The sequence below is a fragment of the Leptopilina heterotoma genome, unplaced genomic scaffold (assembly GCF_015476425.1).
Source record: "Leptopilina heterotoma isolate Lh14 unplaced genomic scaffold, ASM1547642v1 Lhet_14, whole genome shotgun sequence".
NCBI classification, from domain to species: domain Eukaryota; kingdom Metazoa; phylum Arthropoda; class Insecta; order Hymenoptera; family Figitidae; genus Leptopilina; species Leptopilina heterotoma.
Window position 1 is genome coordinate 1561845 of NW_025110859.1, and position 23135 is coordinate 1584979.

A 23135-nucleotide genomic window follows, 5' to 3' on the forward strand; every position below is an offset into this window, starting at 1 on the left:
GCGCTAACGCGCGAATATTCAAAATGATTAAACATAATTAATATCCCAATAATAATATTAATCCGGGTAATGGCAACGATATAATAAACAAAAATGATTATGATCGTTACACAATCTCATAACTACCCATAAAAACCACAAAAGGCTTCCTATTTTAATATTAATTGGTCAAACCTAATTTTTGATATTAGGAATAACATAGACAGAACTGGTTATGAAATACAATCAACCAAAAACCCTAATGAAACCACAAATTCCATAATATCGAAGCACTATAAGCAACACACAATTATATACACGGATGGCTCCTTTTCGGAAAAATCTGGGAAAGCGGGCTATGGTATATTTATCCCTGACACAAATTATAGAAAGGGGAACAAGATTACGGGCTGTTTTTCTCCTATCATGGCTGAACTTAGTGGAATACACTCAGCATTGAAACTAATTACAACATTCAATTTCCAAAATGCTTGTACAGTAGTGTTCAATGAAGCCTTCCTCGGATGATCGTGTTGCACTCATGGGATCATCCGAGGAAGGCTTCATTGAACACTACTGTATTATGACAGACTCACTTAGATCGCTACAATTAATCAAAGATAGATTCCTTGATAACGAAACACGCACAATTATTCATGAAATTTCAGGTATGGTGCAATCAATAATTGATCAAAACTATAAAGTTATGCTCGTTTGGATTCCTTCCCACTCTGACATTCGTAGCCATGAAAAGGCAGATAGATTGTCTAGGATTTTCTTGGGTCTACGATATAAAAGGAAGGCTTCTTTCTCAAAAGAAGACTGGCGAAACTTAATAGACAAAGACTTCAACTCCACCAATAGACTAGAATGGCCTTTCTTTCCGGTAACAAAAACTAGACTAAAATATTTCAACTACATTACATCAAAGACGGAGAGACCTTGGTTCAGGGGCTATGACCTATCGAGGAGAGCAATCAACCTAAATTACCAGGCTCAGGACGGGCCATGTCTGCGTGGGAGAATTATTCTTGAGATTGGGATAGAATATTCCTCCTAGCTGCAAATGCGGATACAAGATAAGCTTGGTAGGCCACTATCTCAAGGATTGCACTTTGTTAAATCCGAATTTAGAATCTGTTACTGAAATCAGTATTTTCTTATACCATGAAAATGTAATTATTTAATGAAACAAGGATAAAGGGGAGAGAGCAATAAAAGCAATATACCAACTATTATATGCTTTAGAATTTTTAAGTTTTTTATAATTATTAGATTTAAGTCGAGATATAATTTCACTTCATTTTTGTCTTATTCTTACAGCAACTAGTTGCTTAAATAAATATACTGGTTCTGTTATTTTTACTTTAAGATAATGAACATGTCGACTCCAGGAATCGAATGCTTGCGGATGTGGAGATCACCACCATGGGGGTGGGAATCTCAATAGCTAAATAAAGCTAATTGTCTCTTAAACTTTTGAAACGAATTAAAAATATACAAGTTCAAAAGGAAAAACCAAACAAAAAGATTAGAAAAATTTACAAACAAAAAAAATATTTAAAAAAAAATTAAAGAGAAAATAAACGAAACTGAATGAGGCAAACACTAAACAAATCTTCGCTGTGGTTTTTTTAAGATTCCGAAAAAACCATTGTACATCACGAAACATTTTTATCACTTTTAAGCGTAAACATTAGAAGTTTCTGCTTCTGCGCGCTCCTGAATTTGCACGTAAAGTAGCAGAAACTTCTAATGTTTACGCTTAAATGTGAACAAAAATATTAAATATTGTATAAAAATGTTTCGTGATGTACAATGTTTTTTTCGGAATCTTAAAAAAACCACAGCGAAGATTTGTTTAGTGTTTGCCTCATTCAATTTCGTTTAGGCGTGCAAAAGTTATTCAATTATTATTTAATAACTTTTTCATAACGCAATCATAAAAATGGCGTTATTTGTCTCTCCGTAGGCCAATGTAAAGTTATTCTTTTTAGTACGTAGTTACGAAAATACTGCGAATGACAGTTCAGTTCAAAAAAGAGCTTTGTTTGTGCTTGTTCGAGTATTTTTGTAACGCTCGAGTAGTTGCAATTCCGTCCAGAAGAGGCGTGATTATGCTTTCGTTCAGTTAACTACATTTACCGTGTCTTACAGCAGCAACACAGTATCTGTCAAATACTGAGAGTTTCTAACCTCCTTTTCGTGATCACTCGTGTGAAAAATTCTGTTTTTATTCTTTAATGATATTATTTTTATTAATACGTCGAAGTACACGACTAGGTTTCAGGGGGCTTCGCCCCCCGACGCGTCCGGTGGCTTGGGGTATTATAAAATGCGATTCTTTGAAATGTCGAATATTATTATTATTCTTTTGAGTTGGTTTTTTTGTAGTCGGGGGGCTTCGCCCCCCGAACCCTCTGACCGAGGCTCCGCCCCTGGACCCCGTCGGGGGGAGACCCCCCGAACCCCCCCGCGCGATCAGCTAGTAAGTACGCTTGACAGTGGTTCTGTGTTCCGAATCTTATGTATGCGTTTCTCAACATTCTTTTCAGATATATATGTTTTTCAGTGTCAACGCCTTTTTATGATTTTGTTATGAAAAGTATCGTGCGCAACACGTGTGGCGGCATTTTGGAACTCGCGCTTCTTTTTCGTAACCCGTCTCCGGTGAGGGCGCCTTCGGCGCCCTCACCTACGACTCGTTACGAAAACTTAGCGCTCGTTCCAAAAAGGCCACTTGTTACGCAATGTACTATTTTGTTTATAAACATTTTTTATAAACATAATATAAAATTTTTTTTCGTTTTTTTATGCTGAATTTTTTCCAAAAAGAATTAACTGATTTGGTTAAGACGGAAAGAAGATATAACGATTTCGAAATTTTTCCAAAATTTTGACATCTGAAAAACTATTGAATATTTTGACGTAATATTTGGTTGATCAACCATCAACATTGAAATGTTTCTTTTTATGTGTAGATTGAAATTCCTAAGTTTCATTGCAATTGGTTTACTAACTCCGAAAAAACTAAAATCTCTCTTGGAATCGCACTTATTATTTATAAAAATAATTGAATTTTTTTGCGAAATTTTATGTTAAATTGTATTGAAAAATGAAATTTCTATAAAAAGAATTTTACTACAATTTATGAAAATAATTGAATTCTTGGGAAGAATTTTTATAAAATTTTTAAGAATAATTACATTTTTCGAGAAATTTGATAAAAAGTGTAATAAAAATAATTGAAATTCTGCAATGAGTTTTATTATTTGTGAAAATAATTGAATTCCTAAGACGAATTTTATTATTTTTGAACAATATTTAATTTTTGTGAAGAATATTATTACTCTTGAAAACCGCTGCCAAGTTCTACATTTTTTTAGGTTCAAAAATAGGTCAATCGAAGCGTTTTTTATGCTCTAGAAGCTGGTAACAATAATTTTAAAGTAACTTCTACATTTTTCAACAAAATTTTCAAAAAAGTCTTATTTTCCAAAATTTTTTATTTTTAAAAGTTAATATGGACAAAAAATGTTCAATTAGGGCTCAAAAGATGCGTATAAAAAAACTCTACAAAATTATGGAAAAACATTTATAGGTGTCCTAACGTTTTTTTAAAGTTATGGGGAAAAAACGTTTTTTTGCAAAATTAAAAATCCAAAAAAAATTTAGTTAAACTTTATTATGTAATCTGTCTAAAAGTACTCTAACTTTATGTCCGCAGGTGAGATCTACAATTTAAAAAAAATTCAACCCAAAAGGTCTTCATGATTTCGAGATATTTATGAAAATGTGATGTTTACACACACACACACAGACATACTGAATGACATTTTTTAAAAATGTCATTTTTGAACTCCTGAGGACAAATAACATAAAGATATGTCAATACTTCCTCTATGAGGAAGTAAAATTATTGCATTTCTTCAATAATTTGTAAAAATTGAGATTCGTAATTGCGTCGTTCTTGTGCGACTCGTGACACTTCGTCGTTCTTCGTCAATCTTCGCTTCCTTTTCGCCATTGAGGACGCTTCCCGTCAACGCGGGAAAATCTATTCGAAATTCAAAAACACGTTTCGTGACAAAAAAAAATATTAATGAAAGATAATAAATTATAATTAAATTAAAATTAAAATAATGAAATTTTAATGTTCTCGGAATTATTCACGAATAATTAAAATTAAAACTGGAAATTAAAATTGAATTTACAAATTAATTAAAAGAATTTTTATTTCAAGTTTCGAAAAAAGTTTAATTAAAATAAAAATTGCTAATTTCGGTATTCATCATCAATTTGTAAATAAATTATGCGCAAATATTATTCATCATCATTTATCCAATTACTAATTATTAGAAATTATTACATTTTCACATTTTATTATTATGACTGATAATTTATTGCGAATGTACAATTATTTAAATATTCTGAACACATTATTCACGAATAATATCTTGAAAATTAATAACAATAAATATTTACAAAAAATTGCTTTACAGAAAAATATAAGACGAAATATATATATATATATAATATAATAAAATCTTGATATCTATACATCTATATAATGAAAAAAAAGAGTAACAAATGGTACAATATATTAAATAAATTGAGCAGTGAAATATAGAGAGTTCTTGCACAGAGAGACAAAGAGAAAAAAGAGAGCGAGAGAAAAATATTATGCACGTAAATTTTTTTTTTCTTTGAAATATTCCGAAAGAAAGAAATACAGTCTCAATAATTTAACACACCGCGAATATTAATATGTATATATTATTATGTATGAGAAAAAGCTTTAAAAATTCCAAACACTAATGACTATTTTACGAAAAGTACAATCTACAAAATCCCATTTTTCCTTGTTTGTTTGTTTTTTTTAGTTCAAAGTGAGAAAATAAAATCAACATACAAAACCTTTTATGTCATAGAGAGGCACAGACGAGAAATATTTCATTAGAGTTTTTTTTTGCTAAAACATTCACTCCATCTTCAAATGTGATACTTCTTTTCTTATTTCAAAGTAGAAAACAACAAGGTGCTGGAAAAAGTGATAAATCAGAGTTAAATCTTATCAGTTGTTAACTTAATGAAAATTGAATAACTAAATGTAAATTATTATAACTTATTAGCAATCAAAAACTTAAAGAAAATTAAATAACTAATAATATAAATTAATAAAAAATAACTACAAAAAAATTAAAAATAATAAATTACTACAAAAAATATAAATTATTAAAATCTATACTTGGTGTTTATATATATAAAATAAATTATTATAATTTACATTTAGTATTTATATTATGATCCACAAATTTTGAACGTTCAAATGAAGAAAATACTAAAAATATTGATTTCTCATATTTTATTTTTTTTTATTTACTTTATTATTGATCGTAATAAAAATTAAAGACTTTAACTTTATATTTACTGACCTCGGAACGACTTTAAGACACAAAAAAGTCGAAAAAGTCGTTTATTTTATTCAGTATTGGCAACAAAATATTAATTTTTTATTTCCCCTGCCTTTTACTGATCTATAAATTCAATTATTCAAAACTTCAATAATTTTTTAAAATAAATATTCCAATACTTTTTTTTCCAGGAAATACAATTTTTTAAATTCCAAACTTAAAGCCTTATCTTAAAATTCAATTGTTTCTAAAAGTTATAATTGTAACTCTTTCAAAATTTTATTATTTTCTACAATTTTTAACTAAAAGTCTTTTGTAAATTAATTACGAATTATTGAAAATATTGAAAATAATTGACTTAATAAGAATTATTTAATTTAAAAATTCTTAAAATTAATTTTTAACGATATTTTTAAAGAATTTTTGAATGATAATAGATTTTTCAATTATATTGAATATTTATTACCTAATTATAATTATTAATTATTTAATTAAAAAATTTTAAAATAATTGAAATTTAGTAAAATTTAAAAATAATTCAATTTTTGGAAAATATAAATGAATAATCAAATTTTTAAAGAATTTTAAGAACAATTATGAAAATACATGATGTTTTCAAAATTTTAATGATAGATCTAAAAAACTAGATTATTTAAAAACTTTCATTTACTTTTTTAAAGACAATTGAATCTCAAAAAATTATGATAAAGAAATTCTTAGGAATATTTTGTTTTAGAAGTACATATTGTAATTTTCGAAAATTTATATTTTATATATTTTTGCAAATAATTGAATTTCATTAAAAAATTCGTTTGAAACTAATTTTCATTAATTTTTATTTTCAACATTTTTCATTCAAAGTTTTGAGAATTTAATTATTTAAAAAAAAATTTGCTATTAAAATTCTTAAAAATTTTCTATTTTTTAAAATTTATATGAAATTCTTTTAAGAAAATCATTTATTTTCAATAAAATTTTTCCAAATTTAAATTCTTCAAAAACTTTTAAATTATAAATTACAAAAATTGAATAATCTTTAAAAAATTAATCTTATTTGGAAGATTTTTTTATTAAAATTTTAAAAAATTTAATTATTTTAAAAATTTGCTATTAAAATTCTTCAGAATTCGATTTTCAAAATAATTTAATGAAATACTTTTAAGAAAATTCGATTATTTTTAATAAAATTTTTCAAAAATTTCAATTATTTAAATACTTACATTAAATTACAAAAATCTAATTAGCTTCAAAATTTTTTTCATATTTTAAAGACTTTTACATTATAATTTTTGAGAATTCAATTATTTTTAAAAATTTGCTATTAAAATTCTTAAAAATTTGATTTTTTAAAAAATTATGAAATACTTTTAAGAAAATCAATTATTTTCAATAAAATTTCACAAAATTTCAATTCTTCGCGTACTTTTAAATTACAAATTTAAAAAATTTTATTATCTTAAAAATTATCCATTTTTGGAAAAAGTCGCTTTTTTGAAAATATGTCTAAAAAAATCTCTTCTTTTGTATATGGTTTAAAATATTCGAAATTAAATTAATTCGTTCTACTATCCGAGGCCTGCATTTAGAAACTATAATTCATTTTACACACAGTGAACCAAAATTAATTATAACAAAAATTAATCTGAAGAAAAAATGAATTCTCCTTCATTTGAAACTTCACAACTTATAGGATCAATATCATTCATAAATATAAATTATTATCATAATTTACATTTATAGTCACTCATTATAGTTATTTTTTCTTATAATGCAAAATCAAATGTTTTCCATTATAGACAAAAAAATGTTTACCATTAATCGTCAAGGAATGTCAAAGTTTCCGGCAGGATATTCCAAACTGTAATTTGTCGTTGGATTAAAATACTGTTGATGAGTATAATTTCCAGCTTGCACGTAACCCCAAAGATTCATTGCCTCCGTACAAGCGTCCTGTATCTCTTGTACTTCGTAAAAATTTAAATCCGTCCGCCAATGAAACGGAGCTGCCTTAGAATTCCTAAAAGTACTTGACATGTCTCCAAAATCAGTCTTTGTGTGAGTATCCAGATATCTGATAATGTTTGGATGAAAGTCGAGACCATAAAATTGATATAAATCCTTCACAGATTCGTATGGATTCACCGACAAGTCCTCATAGCGCACAACTCTGAAAAAAAGAAAATTTTTGTTAATAAAATTAGAAAATCATTTTGTACAACTCTGAAAAAAGAAATTTTTTTATTTTGTTAATTAAATTAGAAAATCCCTCCATACAACTGTGAAAAAAGAAATTTTTTTCTTGTAATAAAATTAATAATAATAAAATTATAAAATAATCTTTTTTTACTTAAAGTTTGCGACGTAATTCAAAGTTTAAAAAACTCAAGTGAAAATTACAACCGAATAAATATTTAATTACAAAAGAATTTTCCTTATAAAGACAAATGCATTTTGCCTTTATTTTTCTTTGTCAGTAATTTTTATCTTGTTTGTATTGTCACTATTTGCAAACTAGTTTAACGTTCACAAATTATGCATATTTTGCAAGAAAAAACAAATATAATATTTTTTCAACAATTCTTTTAACAATTTTTCACCTTCTTTTTTATAAACACTTCTTAACTTTCTTATAAGTTTAATTCAGTCGTGTTTGTCAAAAAATGAAGTTAGTGTGAAAAAAATTATTTCTAAACTTAAAACTTTAATTTCACCTCTAAAATTTTCATATTCACAATTTAATTAAATTAAATAATTAAATTAAAATAAATAAATTAAATTAAATAATTAAATTAAAATAAACAAGGAAAATTACCAACAAAGTTAGGAAAAAAGAAGAAAAATTCAGAAATTGCATTCCCTTTTGCTTCAAGTAAACCAAAAATGTCGATTATTAAATTACTAATCAGTATTTCACTACTATTCGTCAACCAGCCGGAAATAGAAGGAAACAATAACAAATGGATAGAGAATTTATCAAGAAATATAAAAAACAATCGAGAAATTTACCAGGTAATATTTTTCACCGACGAGAAAATTGTGAAAAATAATATTTTCAATAATCTCCTCAAGAAACTATCAAATATTTCACTCTTAGGAATAGTCACACCGGAAAAACCCAAAAAATTCGATTTCACAACCTACAATCCTCGAATTTCACTATTCATTTTTAGAATTTCAGAAAATGATTTCAAATTTTCGCAAACAATCGATTTTTTGCTCACTCTATCAGAATCAAAGCGTCGACCAAAATGTCTACTTCTCCTCCTGCACGAAATTAAAAATTATACGGAATTTTTCGAAAATCTGTGGACAAATCTATTTCCAGACGTGACTATAGTTGAAATTAAAAATCTAGAGAAAACAAAATTGTTTTTTCGAAATGAGCACTTTAGAGTCGTTTACTACAATCCTTTTTTGAAATCGATTAAAATCGAAAAAGCCTCGGCAAAAACTATTTGGTTTCCGGACAAACTGAAAAATATGCACGGTTATCCAATGGTGGCGAATTTACTCAGTTCGCCACCGGGGGTATTTGTTCCGAAAAATAAATCACAAGAAATTTACGGCTTAGGTGTCACGAAACTAAAGAGTTTACAACGAGTCATGAATTTTACTCTCGTGAAATCGTCGATTACAACTTGGGGAAAATTGACATGTTCAAAAAAAACTAGTACTGGAGTAGGTCTCGCTATAGTAACGAATGAAATTAACATCCTAGGCAATGAGGAAAGCAGAAGATTTTGCAATGGAAATGGCATTGAATTTAGTAAAAGTTTAAATGAAATCCGCACCGGACTTGCAGTGCCACTAATCAAGAAGGACATCGAATCTACTCAATTCCACTGGCAGATAAAGAGTATCCTCACCGTGATAATCGTCCCCCTATTCATTTGGATCATCACCCGGATTTTACACTTCACTCCAAATAAATGGACAATGGAGTACTTGTTTCGAGTAACTTTAGGAAACGTAATTCCCGAAGGACCGGAAGAAACAATTCAGAGAATATTTTTCCTCGCAGTTCTCATCGGCTGCTTCATGTTCTCCTCGGACATTTACACGGCTATCAATCAAGTTCAACTGGAGAGTAAATCCGCCTTTAAATTCGAAACACTAGAAGACGTTCTCGACTCGAATGTCGAGATAATGATAAACAAAAATCATTTTCAATTGATGAACGCCTCTGACGATGTTGTTGTACAGAGAATATTGAATAGATCCACCTGGATGTTTTTTTCGCAAGACGAATGCGTGGAACGTTTATTGAAGTCACAAAATTTAGTTTGTATTGTAGAAGTCACGAGAGCTGAAATTATGCTTCGAAATATGAGAGACAAATGTGGAGGATCGCTCGTGAAATTTTTTATGGATAAATTTCCCAGCGATTCGGGAGCCACTGTACTTGGTGGCGGAGTTCCTTACGCCAAACGCATCGATCAATTGATTCAGAGAGTTATCGATTCTGGTATCAGGCAAAAATGGCTGGAACCATATTCTGCAAAAAAGACTTCTTCAAACCAAGTTGGCAACTCCTGCGATTCAAATCAAATGGATTCCGTCATGACAATTCATCAAATCGGATTAATTCTTGCCAGTGGATTCATCTGCTCGATTTTTATCTTCATTTTGGAATTAATCGTCTATCATATCCTAAAAAATACATAAAAGCAATTAGAAAAAAATTTCTTCGTTGATTTTTATTTCTTTAAACTTGAACCTCTATCTATTTATCATAGGAAAATTTCGTTTTATTACTTTCTCATTCAGAAAGGATTTTTATTATTTTCCTATTTTTTTTAACTAAACATATTTTTCAATAAATTTTCTTTTCCTCTGGATACGAATTGCAAGTAATACTATTTTTCCTACAATTTTTCACTAATTTACACAATGAAAATTGTCATTAAAAATTATTGTTTATATTTTCAAAAATTTTAATACAATATTCTTCGCAATAATTCAATTACTTTCATAAATAATAACATTCTGCGAAAAAATTTAATTATTTTTATAAATAGTAAAATATTTTGCAAAATCTTTCCAAAAATTCAATTATTTTCAATAAAATTTCACGAAAGAATTAAATTTTTTTCTAAATTCGTTATAAAAATTTTTCAAAAGAATTAAATTATTTTCTAAAATTTTAATCAATCCTTCAAAAAAATTCAATTATTTTTATAAATAGTAAATTTCTTCGCAAAAATTCAAATATTTTCAAAACATTTTTAAACAAATTTCATGAAAGAATTCAAAGAACTACATTATTAAAAAAAAACTTAAAGAAATTCTTCAAAAGAATCTAATTATTTATAAAAACTCTAATAAAATTATTTAAAAGAGTCTAATTTTCTATCAATAATTTAAATAAAATTTTAATAGAAAATTTATTAATTACAATTACTAACAAAATCGATTATATTCAATAAGTTAAAGAAATTTTTCGAAAGAATTCAATTATTTTGTATATTTTAATAAAATTCCTTGGACGAATTAAATTATTTTAGAAGATTGTAATAAAATTCTGAGAAAAATTTAATTATTTTCAAAAAAATTTAATAAAATTCAATAATGAAATGTTCAATTTCAATTATTAACAAACACGATTATTTTAAAAACCCGAAAGAAATTGTTCATAAAATTCAATTATTTTCAAAATTTTCAACTAAAATTTTTGAAGAAACTCCACTACTTTAAAAAAATTCGATGAAATTCTTTAAAAGAATTTAATTAGAATTTTCAAAAATTTTAATAAAATTCTTCGCAAGAATTCAATCATTTTCATGAATAATAAAATTCTTCAAATGAATTCAATTATTCTCAACTTTTTTGATAAAATTCTTTGCAAGAATTCAATGATTTTCAATATACATTATAATTTTAAAATTAAAAATATTTAAAAACAAAAAATATTAAAAAAAAGTGCTAACAGTAAAAATATATTTCATCGGTTTTTTTTCTGTGCCATAATAGAAACCATTAAGATTTACAATTTCCATTAAAAGTAAAATTATTCTTTCCAAAATTAATATACAAAACATGCTTCAGACATCAAAATTCCCTCTTTTGTAGAATCACCCATATATTAAAAAATTCAACTAAATTTCCTTTACACGTGTCCACTTTATCGATTTTTATTTTTCTGAACTTGAACCTCTATCAATTTATCATTTTATTCATCATCGTTTTCCGAATTTCTATTTTCTTATAAATAATAAATCTATAGCAGTGAAATCAATAAAAATACAAAATAAATTTCCTGCAATTTCAATTCATTCCCACAGCAGTTTTCACTTAAATTCAATATCTAAATAATAAATAAAAATTTTATATTAGTCAAAATAAAATATAAAATCAATTTTCTAAACTTATAAGTCATTCCAACTGTTGTTTTCACTAAATTCAGTATGGTCTTTATGGTCAAAGAACAGAAAAAATTTTTTAAATTATTTTCCATTGCAATTCTAAAATTGTAATTAAATTAAATTAATTTTGGAATTCTAATTCTCTTCTTTCGTTTTCTTAAAACAAAAACAGCAAAAATGTTAATAACAAAAATTATTTTCAGTGTCTTAATAATTTGCGACCAAAAATTGAAAGCAGATAACAATATAAACTGGATTTCGAAATTAGCAAAAAGCATTCAAAGTGATCGAAAAATTTATCAGGTAATATTTTTCATCAACGGAAAAAATGCAAGCAGAAACTTAATTTCCGACAATCTGATGAAAGAATTATCAACTACTACTTTCCTTCAAGAAATTCTCACACCACAAAGTGATAAGCCGGAAAAATCTGATTTCACTATCTACAATCCTCGACTCTCGCTCTTTGTACTAGCAAATTCGGAAAATGATCCCGAATTCAATCGATCGACAAATTTCTTAATTGAACTCTCAGAATCGAATCGTCGACCAAAGTGCTTGCTGCTAGTATTCTATAAAATTGAAAATTATCACCAATTTTTCGAAAATCTGTGGAAAAACAAATTCCTAGACGTGACTGTCATCGAAATTGAAATCAGTCGGAAAACATCAGTCTTGAAAAACGATTTGATTCAGGCGGGAAATCTCAATTCTAATTTTATGGTCCTTCAGTACAATCCTTTCTCGCGAATAATCACTTACGAAATTCCGTCTTTGAAAACTGTTTGGTATCCGGACAAACTGAGAAATATGCACGGCTATCCGGTAGTTGCGTCCTTCCTCGACGCACCGCCGGACGCCTACGAACCTAGAAAGCCAACTGACAAGGTTCACGGATTCGTTTTCACGAAACTAAAGGCTATGGCAGAAGCCCTAAATTTCACTCTCGTTGAATCAACAATCAAAGACTGGGGTGTTCTGACATGTTCCGCAGAAGGTATTCCAGGAGTTTTGAAAGCCATCTTCACGGGAGAAATTGACGCAATAGGTCTTGAGGGACCAACAGGATTTTGCAGCAATGCAAATCTCGCCCTCATGAAGAGTTTAACTCAAATGCGAGTCGGAATAGTCGTGCCAATTTTAAAGAAAGACGACCCGCCTGGAGTCTACAAATGGCAAATAAAGAGTATTCTAATCGTCCTTGCTTTTCCCATCTTCTTTTGGGCAGTTGCAAAAATTCTGAGTTTCAATTCCAAAAGATGGAGAATTGAGTACATGTTTCAATTAATTCTCGGAGCTTCGATTCCCGACGATCCTGAAGAAACAGCGGAGAGATTAATTCTCATAGCCTTTCTCATAGGATGCTTTCTTTTCTCCTCGGATATTTTCACGGCAATAAATCAAGTACAATTGGAGACGACAATTTCCTATAAATACGAAACTCTTGAAGACGTTGTGAATTCGGATATAGAGATACAGATACACAGTAACTACAGGATCTTGATTAAAAATACTGACGATGCGGTATTGCAACAAATGTTAAATCGATCAGTCACTCTGCCTGGCATGGAGGAAGAATGCTTAGAATTGTTGTTGAAATTCAAAAATTTAACCTGCGTCATGGAACTTCGAAGAGCAGAAGTTGTAATTCGTAACAAAAAAGATGAATGTGGACAACCGGTCGTTAAATTCTTCAATGATAAGTTTCCTGCTGATAACGGAGCTATGGCAATTTCTGCAGGTTCTCCTTATGGCAGAAGTTTCGATCGGGTTATTCAGAGAATTATTGATTCGGGAATAAGAGAAAAATGGTTGGAGCCATATTCAGCCAAAAAATCCTTTCTTTCACAAACTGGAAAATCCTGTAATTCTGATGAAATGCAGTCTGTCATGGGATCTCAACAAATTGCCACTATTCTTGGCCTTGGATTGATTATTGCGTCTTTTGCCTTCATTTTGGAATTAATCGTCTATCGGATCCTAAAAAAAGTACATAGAAGACATTAGGAAAAGTTTCTCCATCAGTTTCGAATAAATAATACCTAAAGTATTATTATATTTTACTGAAATCTACCTGGTCGATTATTTTTCAACTCAAATATTAATAAATTCATCACTGGAAATTTCATTTATTTGTTGAATATGTTAACCCCTTGACTGCCGATGGCAAAGATCTTTGCCATTTCGGACTTTGCTCTGACTGCCGGAAAACTGACAATCTTTGCCATGATAAAAATTGATGTAAAAAAGTCAAAAATGGCTGAAAATTAAAAATAAAATTATTTCTAAAAAGTCAACGCTATGCAGAATGCGACGCACGTTTCTGTTTTTAAATTTAATAAATTATAAAAATGTTATAAATTTTTAAAAACAACACTTTTAGCAAATTTTTCAAAATCTTTGCCATGGACAATACAATGCATTTTTATTTTAAAAATGTTTAAAATCGCCTGAAATCTATTACTCGGGGGTTTTCGGGGTCGCTGATTACGAATATGATGTCAGTTTTTCAAAATTCAAAATGGCGGATCCAATATGGCGGACGACTTTTTTTAAAATTGATCCAAACTACCTGAAATTTGTTACTCGGGGGTTGTCGGGGTCGCTGATTACGAATATGATGATGATTTTTCAAAATCCAAAATGGCAGATCCAATATGGCGGATGGCTTTTTTAAAAATTGATCCAACTTACCTGAAATTTGTTACTCGGGGGTTGTCGGGGTCGCTGATTACGAATATGATGATGATTTTTAAAAATTCAAAATTGCGGATAAAATATGGCATACAGTGGAGATCCACTTCACCCATGAACTTTTTGGAAAGGTGAACTTATTGGTTAGGACATTTCAATGGAATTTCAATTTTTGCACTTTTATAGCTGCTCTATGAAACCGGCATTTGTAAATTTGTTCTGCTTTTATGATATAAACAAAATTTTTTTAAAAAAATGTCTGCCATATTGGATCCGACATTTTGAATTTTTTAAAACAGACATCCGATTCGTCATCAGCGACTCCGAAAACCACCGAGTGATAATTTTCAAGAAAACCCAAAATGAAAAAAAAAATATCCGACATAATGGATCCTCCATTTTGAATTTTGAAAAACTGACATAGAAATCGTCATCAGCGACCCAAAAAATCCCCGAGTGACAAGTTTCAAGCGAATACAAAATTAAAAAAAAATGTCCACCATATTGGATCCGCAATTTTTAATTTTAAAAAACTGACATCGGATTCATCACAAGCGACCCCGAAAACCCCATAATGATAATTTTCAAGCGAATCCAAAATTTAAAAAAAAATGTCCGCCATATTGGATCCGCCGATTTGAATTTTGACAAACCATCATCATATTCGTAGTTAGGGACCCCGAAACCCCCCGAGTCACAAATTTCAGGTAATTTTGATCAATTTTTAAAAATCCGTTCGCCATATTGGATCCGCCATTTTGAATTTTAAAAAACCGACATCAGATTCGTAATCAGCGACCCCAAAAAACCCCGAGTAACAAATTTCAGGTAATTTGGATTAATCTTTAAAAGCCGTCCGCCATATTGGATCCGCCATTTTGAATTTTGAAAAAACCGACATCAGATTCGTAATCAGCGACCCCGAAAACCCCTGAGTTATAAGTTTCAGACAATTTGGACGAATTTTTATTCTTGGCATTCTGGGCACATTTAGTGTTTTTCAGCCGGCAGTTAAAGGGTTAAACTATTTTCTCTAACTAAATAAAATATTTTTCAACAAATTTTTCTTTACTTTGTCACGAATTACGAATTCACAAGTAATAATAATAATGTGTAAAGTGTGTATTCGTCGTGTTAGCAAGGAATGATATGTAAAGGTGTGTGAGTGATGAGAAATGGAAGGGCGACAATTCAAGAAACGAAAAGGAGTTTAGAATGATTAGGCAGTTTGAAATTATCAAATCATTCAATCGAAAATTCGTAGATTATTTGTACTCTATTTTTCTTTATTTCACAACGATTGTCGAAGTGATCATCACGAAATCTTGTTTGTATTGTATAAAGTATTTTCTTTTATTCTTATCGACCAAATTCCATGGTAGCATTTCTCAGTGTGTGTCCTTTTCTGAATATGAACGAGATTGATTTAAACTAACGATAAATTTTCTATATTGACTGTTATAATTAAGTTGGCCAATTTTCAAATTCAATAGTTTGTTGCAAATTTGTGATGAATGCGTGAAATGGAATAATTTATGTAAATAAAGAGATCACGATTTATTTGTTAAAAATTTTAATAAAGAAATACTAAAAAAAATAAACAAGACTGTTACAAATGTATCTACAATTTGTCAGCAATTGAGGGTCCCAATCGAAGAACCAACCGGTCATAATTTTTTAAGCTCAAAATCATTACCCTGTAAGTTAAAAATTAAACTGTTTTTGTTGGATATTTACAAATTGCAACCATACTCTCACAAACACTTACACAGATACTCACACAAAATTTTACCTACGCTAACAAGTTTAAGTTTATAACTACGGTTCATACCTGAAGGACCAAAAAAGGTTTAGTTCAAAAATAACTACAGTCGAGTGTAGTTGATTGTCGTTTTCCACAAATTTACTTTAACAGTTTTTAAATCCAAAAGAATAAACTTTGAAAATTATTTCATCATTTTAAAACCTCCTCACTATCTTTTTAAATTCTAAAAGAACAGACAACAATAAAATATTAAATTTTCATCGATGGAAATTCTTCAACTATTTTTCGATTTAGAACCAAAAATTCTGAGAATGTGGAAGTGCTCATCCAAAATGAATTATGGATTTTACCAGAAGTGTACAAAATGATCGAGACATTTACCAAGTAGTATTTTTCATCGATCAAGAAGAAATCACGAAAACAAACAAAATTCCAAACAAACTTCTTGTTCAATTATCTAAAAATGTTCCACTCCTAAAAATGTTCTCATCAAACACTAAAAAATCTTCAGACTCCGATTTAATTACACTCAAACCTCAAATTTCGCTCTTTATTCTTACAATTTCCGAAAATAATCAATTTTCTTAACCTTTATGGGACTGACGAGGTACCCGGGTACCTTTTGCATTTTCAAATTGATTTTTTTCATAATTTTTAAAATCGTATCGACTTTAGGTTTTTTGACATCTCAAATGTATCCATACAAAGTGTTTTTATATTATTTATAATGTACTTTTTTTATTTATTTATTCGGAAATAATAAATATAGTTTCTTGACCCATAAAAGGCGGACAAGGTACCCGGGTACCTCTGTACATTTCATGCAGATAAATGTATAGAGTTCTATTAAAAAATTATGAAAAATTTCATTAAACAATTTTTATAGTACTGCACATAATTTTTTTATAAAATATGAAATTTAGTTACTATAGTTAAATAATAATATCCATAAGAAATCGTCAACAAATTAAACATAGGTACCCGGGTACCTCGTCCGTCCATAGAAGGTGTTTTTTTCCTCAGTCCCATAAAGGTTAAACAATCGATTTTTTAGTGGAACTATCAGAAGCGAAACGTCGACCAAAATGTTTCTTACTTCTATTCCACACGATTGAAAATTATCGAGACTTTTTCGAAAATCTCTGGAATAATCAATTCCTAGATGTCACTGTGATTGAAATTGGTAAATCTTGCTCTTCTGCATTGAATTTTCCTAACGAAAAGAATTTTCAAAGTCATGATTTTTCAGCCTCGGGCTTTAATGTCCTTAATTACAATCCTTTCTTAAAAACGATTTCAATTGAAATTCCCTCGACAAGAACTATTTGGTTTCCGGACAAAATGAAAAACATGTACGGTTATCCAATAGGGTGGTCCAAAAATACATTAAGAAAAAAAAGTCGGAATTTTTTTGCTCTCACCCCCCGGAATTGAAGTTTGTAGGGAAAAAAATACCCCTGTTTTTTTTCTTCACAATAAAATAATATTAACCCGTGCCTCAAAGCCCCTCAAATTTCTTATGTATTTTAAATGAGAAAAAAACCATTTTTCTTAAATTTAATATAAAATCTAGACAACATTTTTTTTTCACTCGGTTAAGGATGTTTTTCTTCTAGAGTGTTTAAGGGATAAGATTCTTTTACATATTTAACAAATTTTTTATTTTTTTTAGCTTTGAAAAATTCTCCAAAAACAAAAAAACGGTAATATATTATTTTTTATTACTTATTATCATTTTTTCTCATCTATTGTAATTCAATTGGCTTTTATGAATCTATTAAATATTAAATTCATAAAACCAATTATATTACAATCAATGAGAAAAAATTATAATAACGAATAAAAAATAATAAATTACCGTTTTTTGCTTTTTTGAGAATTTTTCAAAAATAAAAAAATATAGAAAATAAAAAATTTGTTAAATATGTAAAAGGATTTTATTCCTTAAACACTCTAGAAAAAAAACATCCTGAACCGAGTGAAAAAAAAAATTTTCTTTAGATTTTATATTAAATTTACAAAAAATGGTTTTTTTCTCATTTAAAATACATAAGAAATTTGAGGGGCTTTGAGGCACGGGTTAATATTATTTTATTGTGAAGTAAAAAAACAGGGGTATTTTTTTTTCCTACAAACTTCAATCCTGCGGGGTGAGAGCAAAAAAATTCTGACTTTTTGTTTTTTGGACCACCCTATTATCCAATGACCGCCACTTTACTGAATGCTTCGCCTGACACAATTGTCCCACGGGATCCTGCAAAAGTTTATGGATTAGCAGTCACGAAAATAGAAAATTTACAAAAAGTCATTAACTTTACATTCGTAAAATCATCGATTAAATCTTGGGGTCTAATCGGTTGTAGGATTGAAGCAAGTACCGGGGCAAATTTAGCTCTTGTAATAAATGAAATACAAATGATGGGTCTTGAGGTAACGGTAGGATTTTGTAACAGAAAAGCCTACGAATTTAGTAAGAGTCTAAAGCAATATCGCATCGGAATGGCAGTGCCTCTACTAATCAAAGAAGTAAATTCCGTAAACTTCCAATGGCAAATAAAAAATATAGTCATAGTCTTCATTTTGCCCCTTTTCCTCTGGATTTTATCCCGTCTCCTGCTCTTCAATCCAAAAAATGGAAAGTTCACTACATGTTTCAAGTAACTCTAGGAAATGTCTTGCCGCAAGTACCAAAAGCAGAAATAGAGAAAATAATTTTCCTCACAGCTCTTATTGGATGCTTCATGTTCTCCTCGGAAATCTACACGGCTATCAATCAAGTCCAACTGGAAACGAAAACTTTCTACAAATTCGAAACACTAGAAGACGTTGCCACCTCAGATATACAAATCCTAATAAACAACAATTATTATTTCATGATGAAAGACACGGACGATGTTCTTTTGCAGAAAATATTGAAGAAATCAGTCTTCATGAATTTCTCACATGGTGTGTGTTTGGAGCGATTGATGATGTTTAAAAATTTTACTTGCATTATGGAACTTCCGAGAGCGGAATTACAACTTCGAAGTAGAAGAGACGAATGTGGACGACCGCCGATGAAACTTTTAAAAGAAAAATTCCCATTTGATGCTGGATAAACGGCACTTAGCGCTGGTGTTCCTTACGCTAAACGTTTCGATCAAGTGATTCAAAGAATCATCGATTCTGGTATTCGGAATAAATGGATGGAAGAGTGTAACAGCGAAGAAAATTTCCCCTTATCAAATCGGCAAATCTTGCGATTCAAATAAATCTGAATCTGTTATGTCCATTCATCAAATCGTTTCTATTTTTGCCATTGGCATTGGTTGTTCGATTTTCACTTTTTTTTTAATTATTTGTAAATCGTATCCTGGAAGAGCGAACATAAAAGACAAATAAATTACGACGTGTAATTAAGTACCAACTTATGTAAATTGATAATAAAAATATAAATTAAAATTTCAGATTTGATAAAAAAATTCGATTTTATTTTTTTCTAATTTCTAGACAAAATTTTGACTTTCTCTCTTATTTATAATTCTCAAATAATTTTAAATTTCAAATAATTTAAAAAAAAGAGAATTGAAAATTTTTTTAAAGTAAAATTTATGATTGTGACGAAGTGCCCTTGTTAATTTTCAAAAAAATTCAATTTGTATTTTTAGTACAATTTTAGAAAATTCCAATTATTTAACAAATTAAATTATCATTAAAAGATGAAACTAAAATATTTGAAAACATGAATTTTTCAGAAATTTAAATAAAATTGTTCAACTTTTTCAACTTTAATTTTTTTTTAAATTAAAGGATGAGGGTCAATAAGGCCTGTTTTTGGCCCCCTTCATATTTTTATTTAAATGCTTGAAATAAATTTTCTGCCAAAGCAAAATGATAATTCTGATGATCGAAGGTTAAATGAGGGTGTTTAGAGAATATTAACCCCTAAATAATAAGGGTTTTGAATAAAAAATGGGTAAAAAAATGTTCAATTATGAATTAATTGGCTTGAAACTCGTTTCTTAGGGGGTTTTGGGGTTGCTGATTACGAATCTGGTGTAAGTTTTCCAAAATTCAAAATGGCGGATCCAATATGGCGGACGAATTTTTTAAAATATGACTTAATTGGCTTGAAAATTATTACTTGGGGGTTTTTGGGGTCGCTGATTACGAATCTAGTGTTAGTTTTTCAAAATTTAAAATGGTGTACGACTTTTTTGAAAAATGAATTCATTTTCATGAAAATCGTTACTCGGGGGTTTTTGGGGACATTGATTACGAATCTGATGTTAGTTATTCATAATTAACAATAATCACAATAATTAAAATTTTCAAAAAAATGAGATTATAACCCTTCTCAAATTTAGTTGAGAAGGTAAATTGTAAATTTTTTTTATCTAAATGCTTTTTTATCCCACATGCACAAAAATGGCGCTTTTAGATAGCTGACGACAGGGAGTAAACTGTCGTCCAGAGGAAAAACATACATAAGCGACATTTTTGAAAAAATTGAGTTTTTGGTATCATTGGATTCATAAAAAAGCTGCATTTAACTGTGTAAAAAAGAATTAAAAAATTTAATTATTTATTGTAAAAAAAGATTGTTTAAAAATGACAAAAATGGAAAAAGTGACGAAATACAGAGTTAAAAGATACATAAAACACTTTGTGGGTTCATATTTCAGTAAACGATGCTGCATACGTCACCAACTTACAGGACAAAATGATACACAAAGTCGCTTATGTATCTTCTTACTCGGTAAAGGAGTCTGAGAGTGAGCTGACTTTACAGACTAAAAGAAGCGACTGTTTTTCGACTGTCTTTATGTATCTTTTTCCTCTGTAAAATGGTCTGACAGTGAGTCGAGTTTACAGAAGAAGAAAAGCGATAATGTTACTACACAGGCTTAGTTCTTTTACATTATGTCGCTTATGTATCTTTTTCCTCTGGACGGCACCGCTCAGCTCGAGTAAGTTTACCGAGAAATAAACATAAGCGACTTTGTGCTTTTATTCGTCTGTATTTATCACTACTAGAAACCCGTATGTCCATTTTACAATAGAAATTGTTTAAAAAATTAATTTTTTCTTACATAATGAGAAGCAGAGTATTTTTTTATTAAATATTGATCAAAAATTTTTTTAAAAAAGTTAATTTCAATTATAGTTCCGGAGGCAAAAAGTTTTCTTTGATTTTCTCGGATTGATGGTAATGTCGCTTATGTATCTTTTTTTTTTGGAGGGCAGTAAAGTCACTCATTTGTTCGACCATATGAAAATGGCGTCCATTTTCTCCCAAGAGGCAAACATAACAGCTGATACCATGCGTTATTTTTGCCCATGGGAGAAAACGGCCGCCATTTTCATATAAGTCGAACAAGTGAATGACTTTTACTCCCTGTCGTCTGCTATCTGAAATCGCCACTTTTGTGCATTAGGAATAAAAAATATCGTAAGTAACACGGGAATAAAGGCAGCCAATTTGTTTACGATGATTTTTGTGACACGAGTGCGTCAAACACACTTTGTATCGTCTCGTCAATATCGTCAAATTTCGTCTCGTCGTTATCCTGTCAATTCTGTCTTTTGCGAAGCGAAACCTCACCAGGAGGAGAAATTGTCGATTCCCTGTGTCCTGTGTTTTGTGTCATGATTATTTTCTGTCAATTTGGTTAAGTTTAAAACATAAATTCCACTAGTTCCGATAAGTAAAAATTCTCTTTGATCAATTTTCTTGTGTGGAATTTGAGTTTTGAATTTGTCGGAATGTCGCCATTATCGAAATAGTAAAAGTAATGATTAATTATTAGAGTCTTTAACGTAACGATATATTGCGATATTCTTTCGTCAAACCAAAGAAATTGTTTTAAAGACGATTATTTTGATTATTATATTTATTTCTGTGTAATTTGATGTTATCGAAATTTAACAAGCATTAATCATGTTAATTATTTAAAGCAAATTTGCCAAATTTGTCGAGATCGAGTCGATTTAGATTCTCCCTTTAGTTTGCGTCTTTCTTTCTTCCTTTTTTTCGTAGAGTGAAATAAATGTTGAATGTTGAGAAAACTTAATTACGTTTTTTTGTGTTATATTAATTTTCTCGGAAAACTCTAAAAGCATGTAAAAATCTTTTTTTGAATATACTTTGTTAATTTGAGTTAAAATTTAAGTTTCTTTATTTTATTTTGAATTAAAGATAAGAGAGAAGATTCTCAACTAATACAACCCACTCCCCTTTGTTAACATCAACAACCGCGAGCTAGTCTAATTGCCATTTATACCGGAATTTCAATACTGAGATTTATTGAATTTAGCTAAATTTTGTTGTGAAAATTTTGATGGAATTCAGTCATGTTTAATTAAATTTTGTTGGTTTTGCTGCCTATTTTGACTTATCTGTAAGTCTGGCGCCCAACTCTTTTGATTTTGCGTTAAATTTTGAGAAACCCCTTTTTTGTGATTAGAGAATTTCGCTATATATTAATCTCAAACTCGAAACCGAAGGTGACGCATTTATTCCTTATTTGGCGAGGAATAGCGAGAATAAATTCTAAAATCGATTTGAAGTGAATTTAATATTTTCTTTTTGTCGATTGAAAATTTATTAATCTCACATGTTACATAACTGTTTTTTTTAAACAGTCAATGTTTATTCTATTGTTTAAAATAAATATTACAACTTTTGTAATTTACTATTTTTTTAATTGTAGACACATTCATTCGGAATAGAAAGCAATTTAGCGCAAATTAATTGGTTAATTTTTATAAGAATTACATAAAATTTTCTAAGTGGGACATATACATATGTCCCGGAGGCACGAAAGGGATAATTGAGTTTTGGCGAACAATTCTATTAATTAAGAAAATAACTGAATTTTTAATACAATTTCTCGAAAAAATAATTTATTATTTTTTAATTTAAAAAAATCTTTGTAAGAA

At 29.1% G+C, this 23135-nt stretch overlaps 1 protein-coding gene across 2 annotated transcripts in view; it reads right to left on the reverse strand.

The window, feature by feature from the left end:
• Window positions 1–4477: 4477 nt before the first annotated feature.
• Window positions 4478–23135, reverse strand: part of LOC122497848 (carbohydrate sulfotransferase 4-like) — a 70833-nt gene continuing 52175 nt past the window's right edge. The window contains exons 9-10 of one of the 2 annotated variants that reach the window (XM_043605198.1): window positions 7206–7560; window positions 4478–5020 (exon numbers count right to left, since the gene is read on the reverse strand). In XM_043605198.1, coding sequence (XP_043461133.1) covers window positions 7215–7560 — 346 coding nt within the window. In that variant the 3' untranslated portion in view covers window positions 4478–5020; window positions 7206–7214. The remainder of the gene's footprint in view (window positions 5021–7205; window positions 7561–23135) is intronic. The other variant, XM_043605197.1, reaches the window with a different exon arrangement.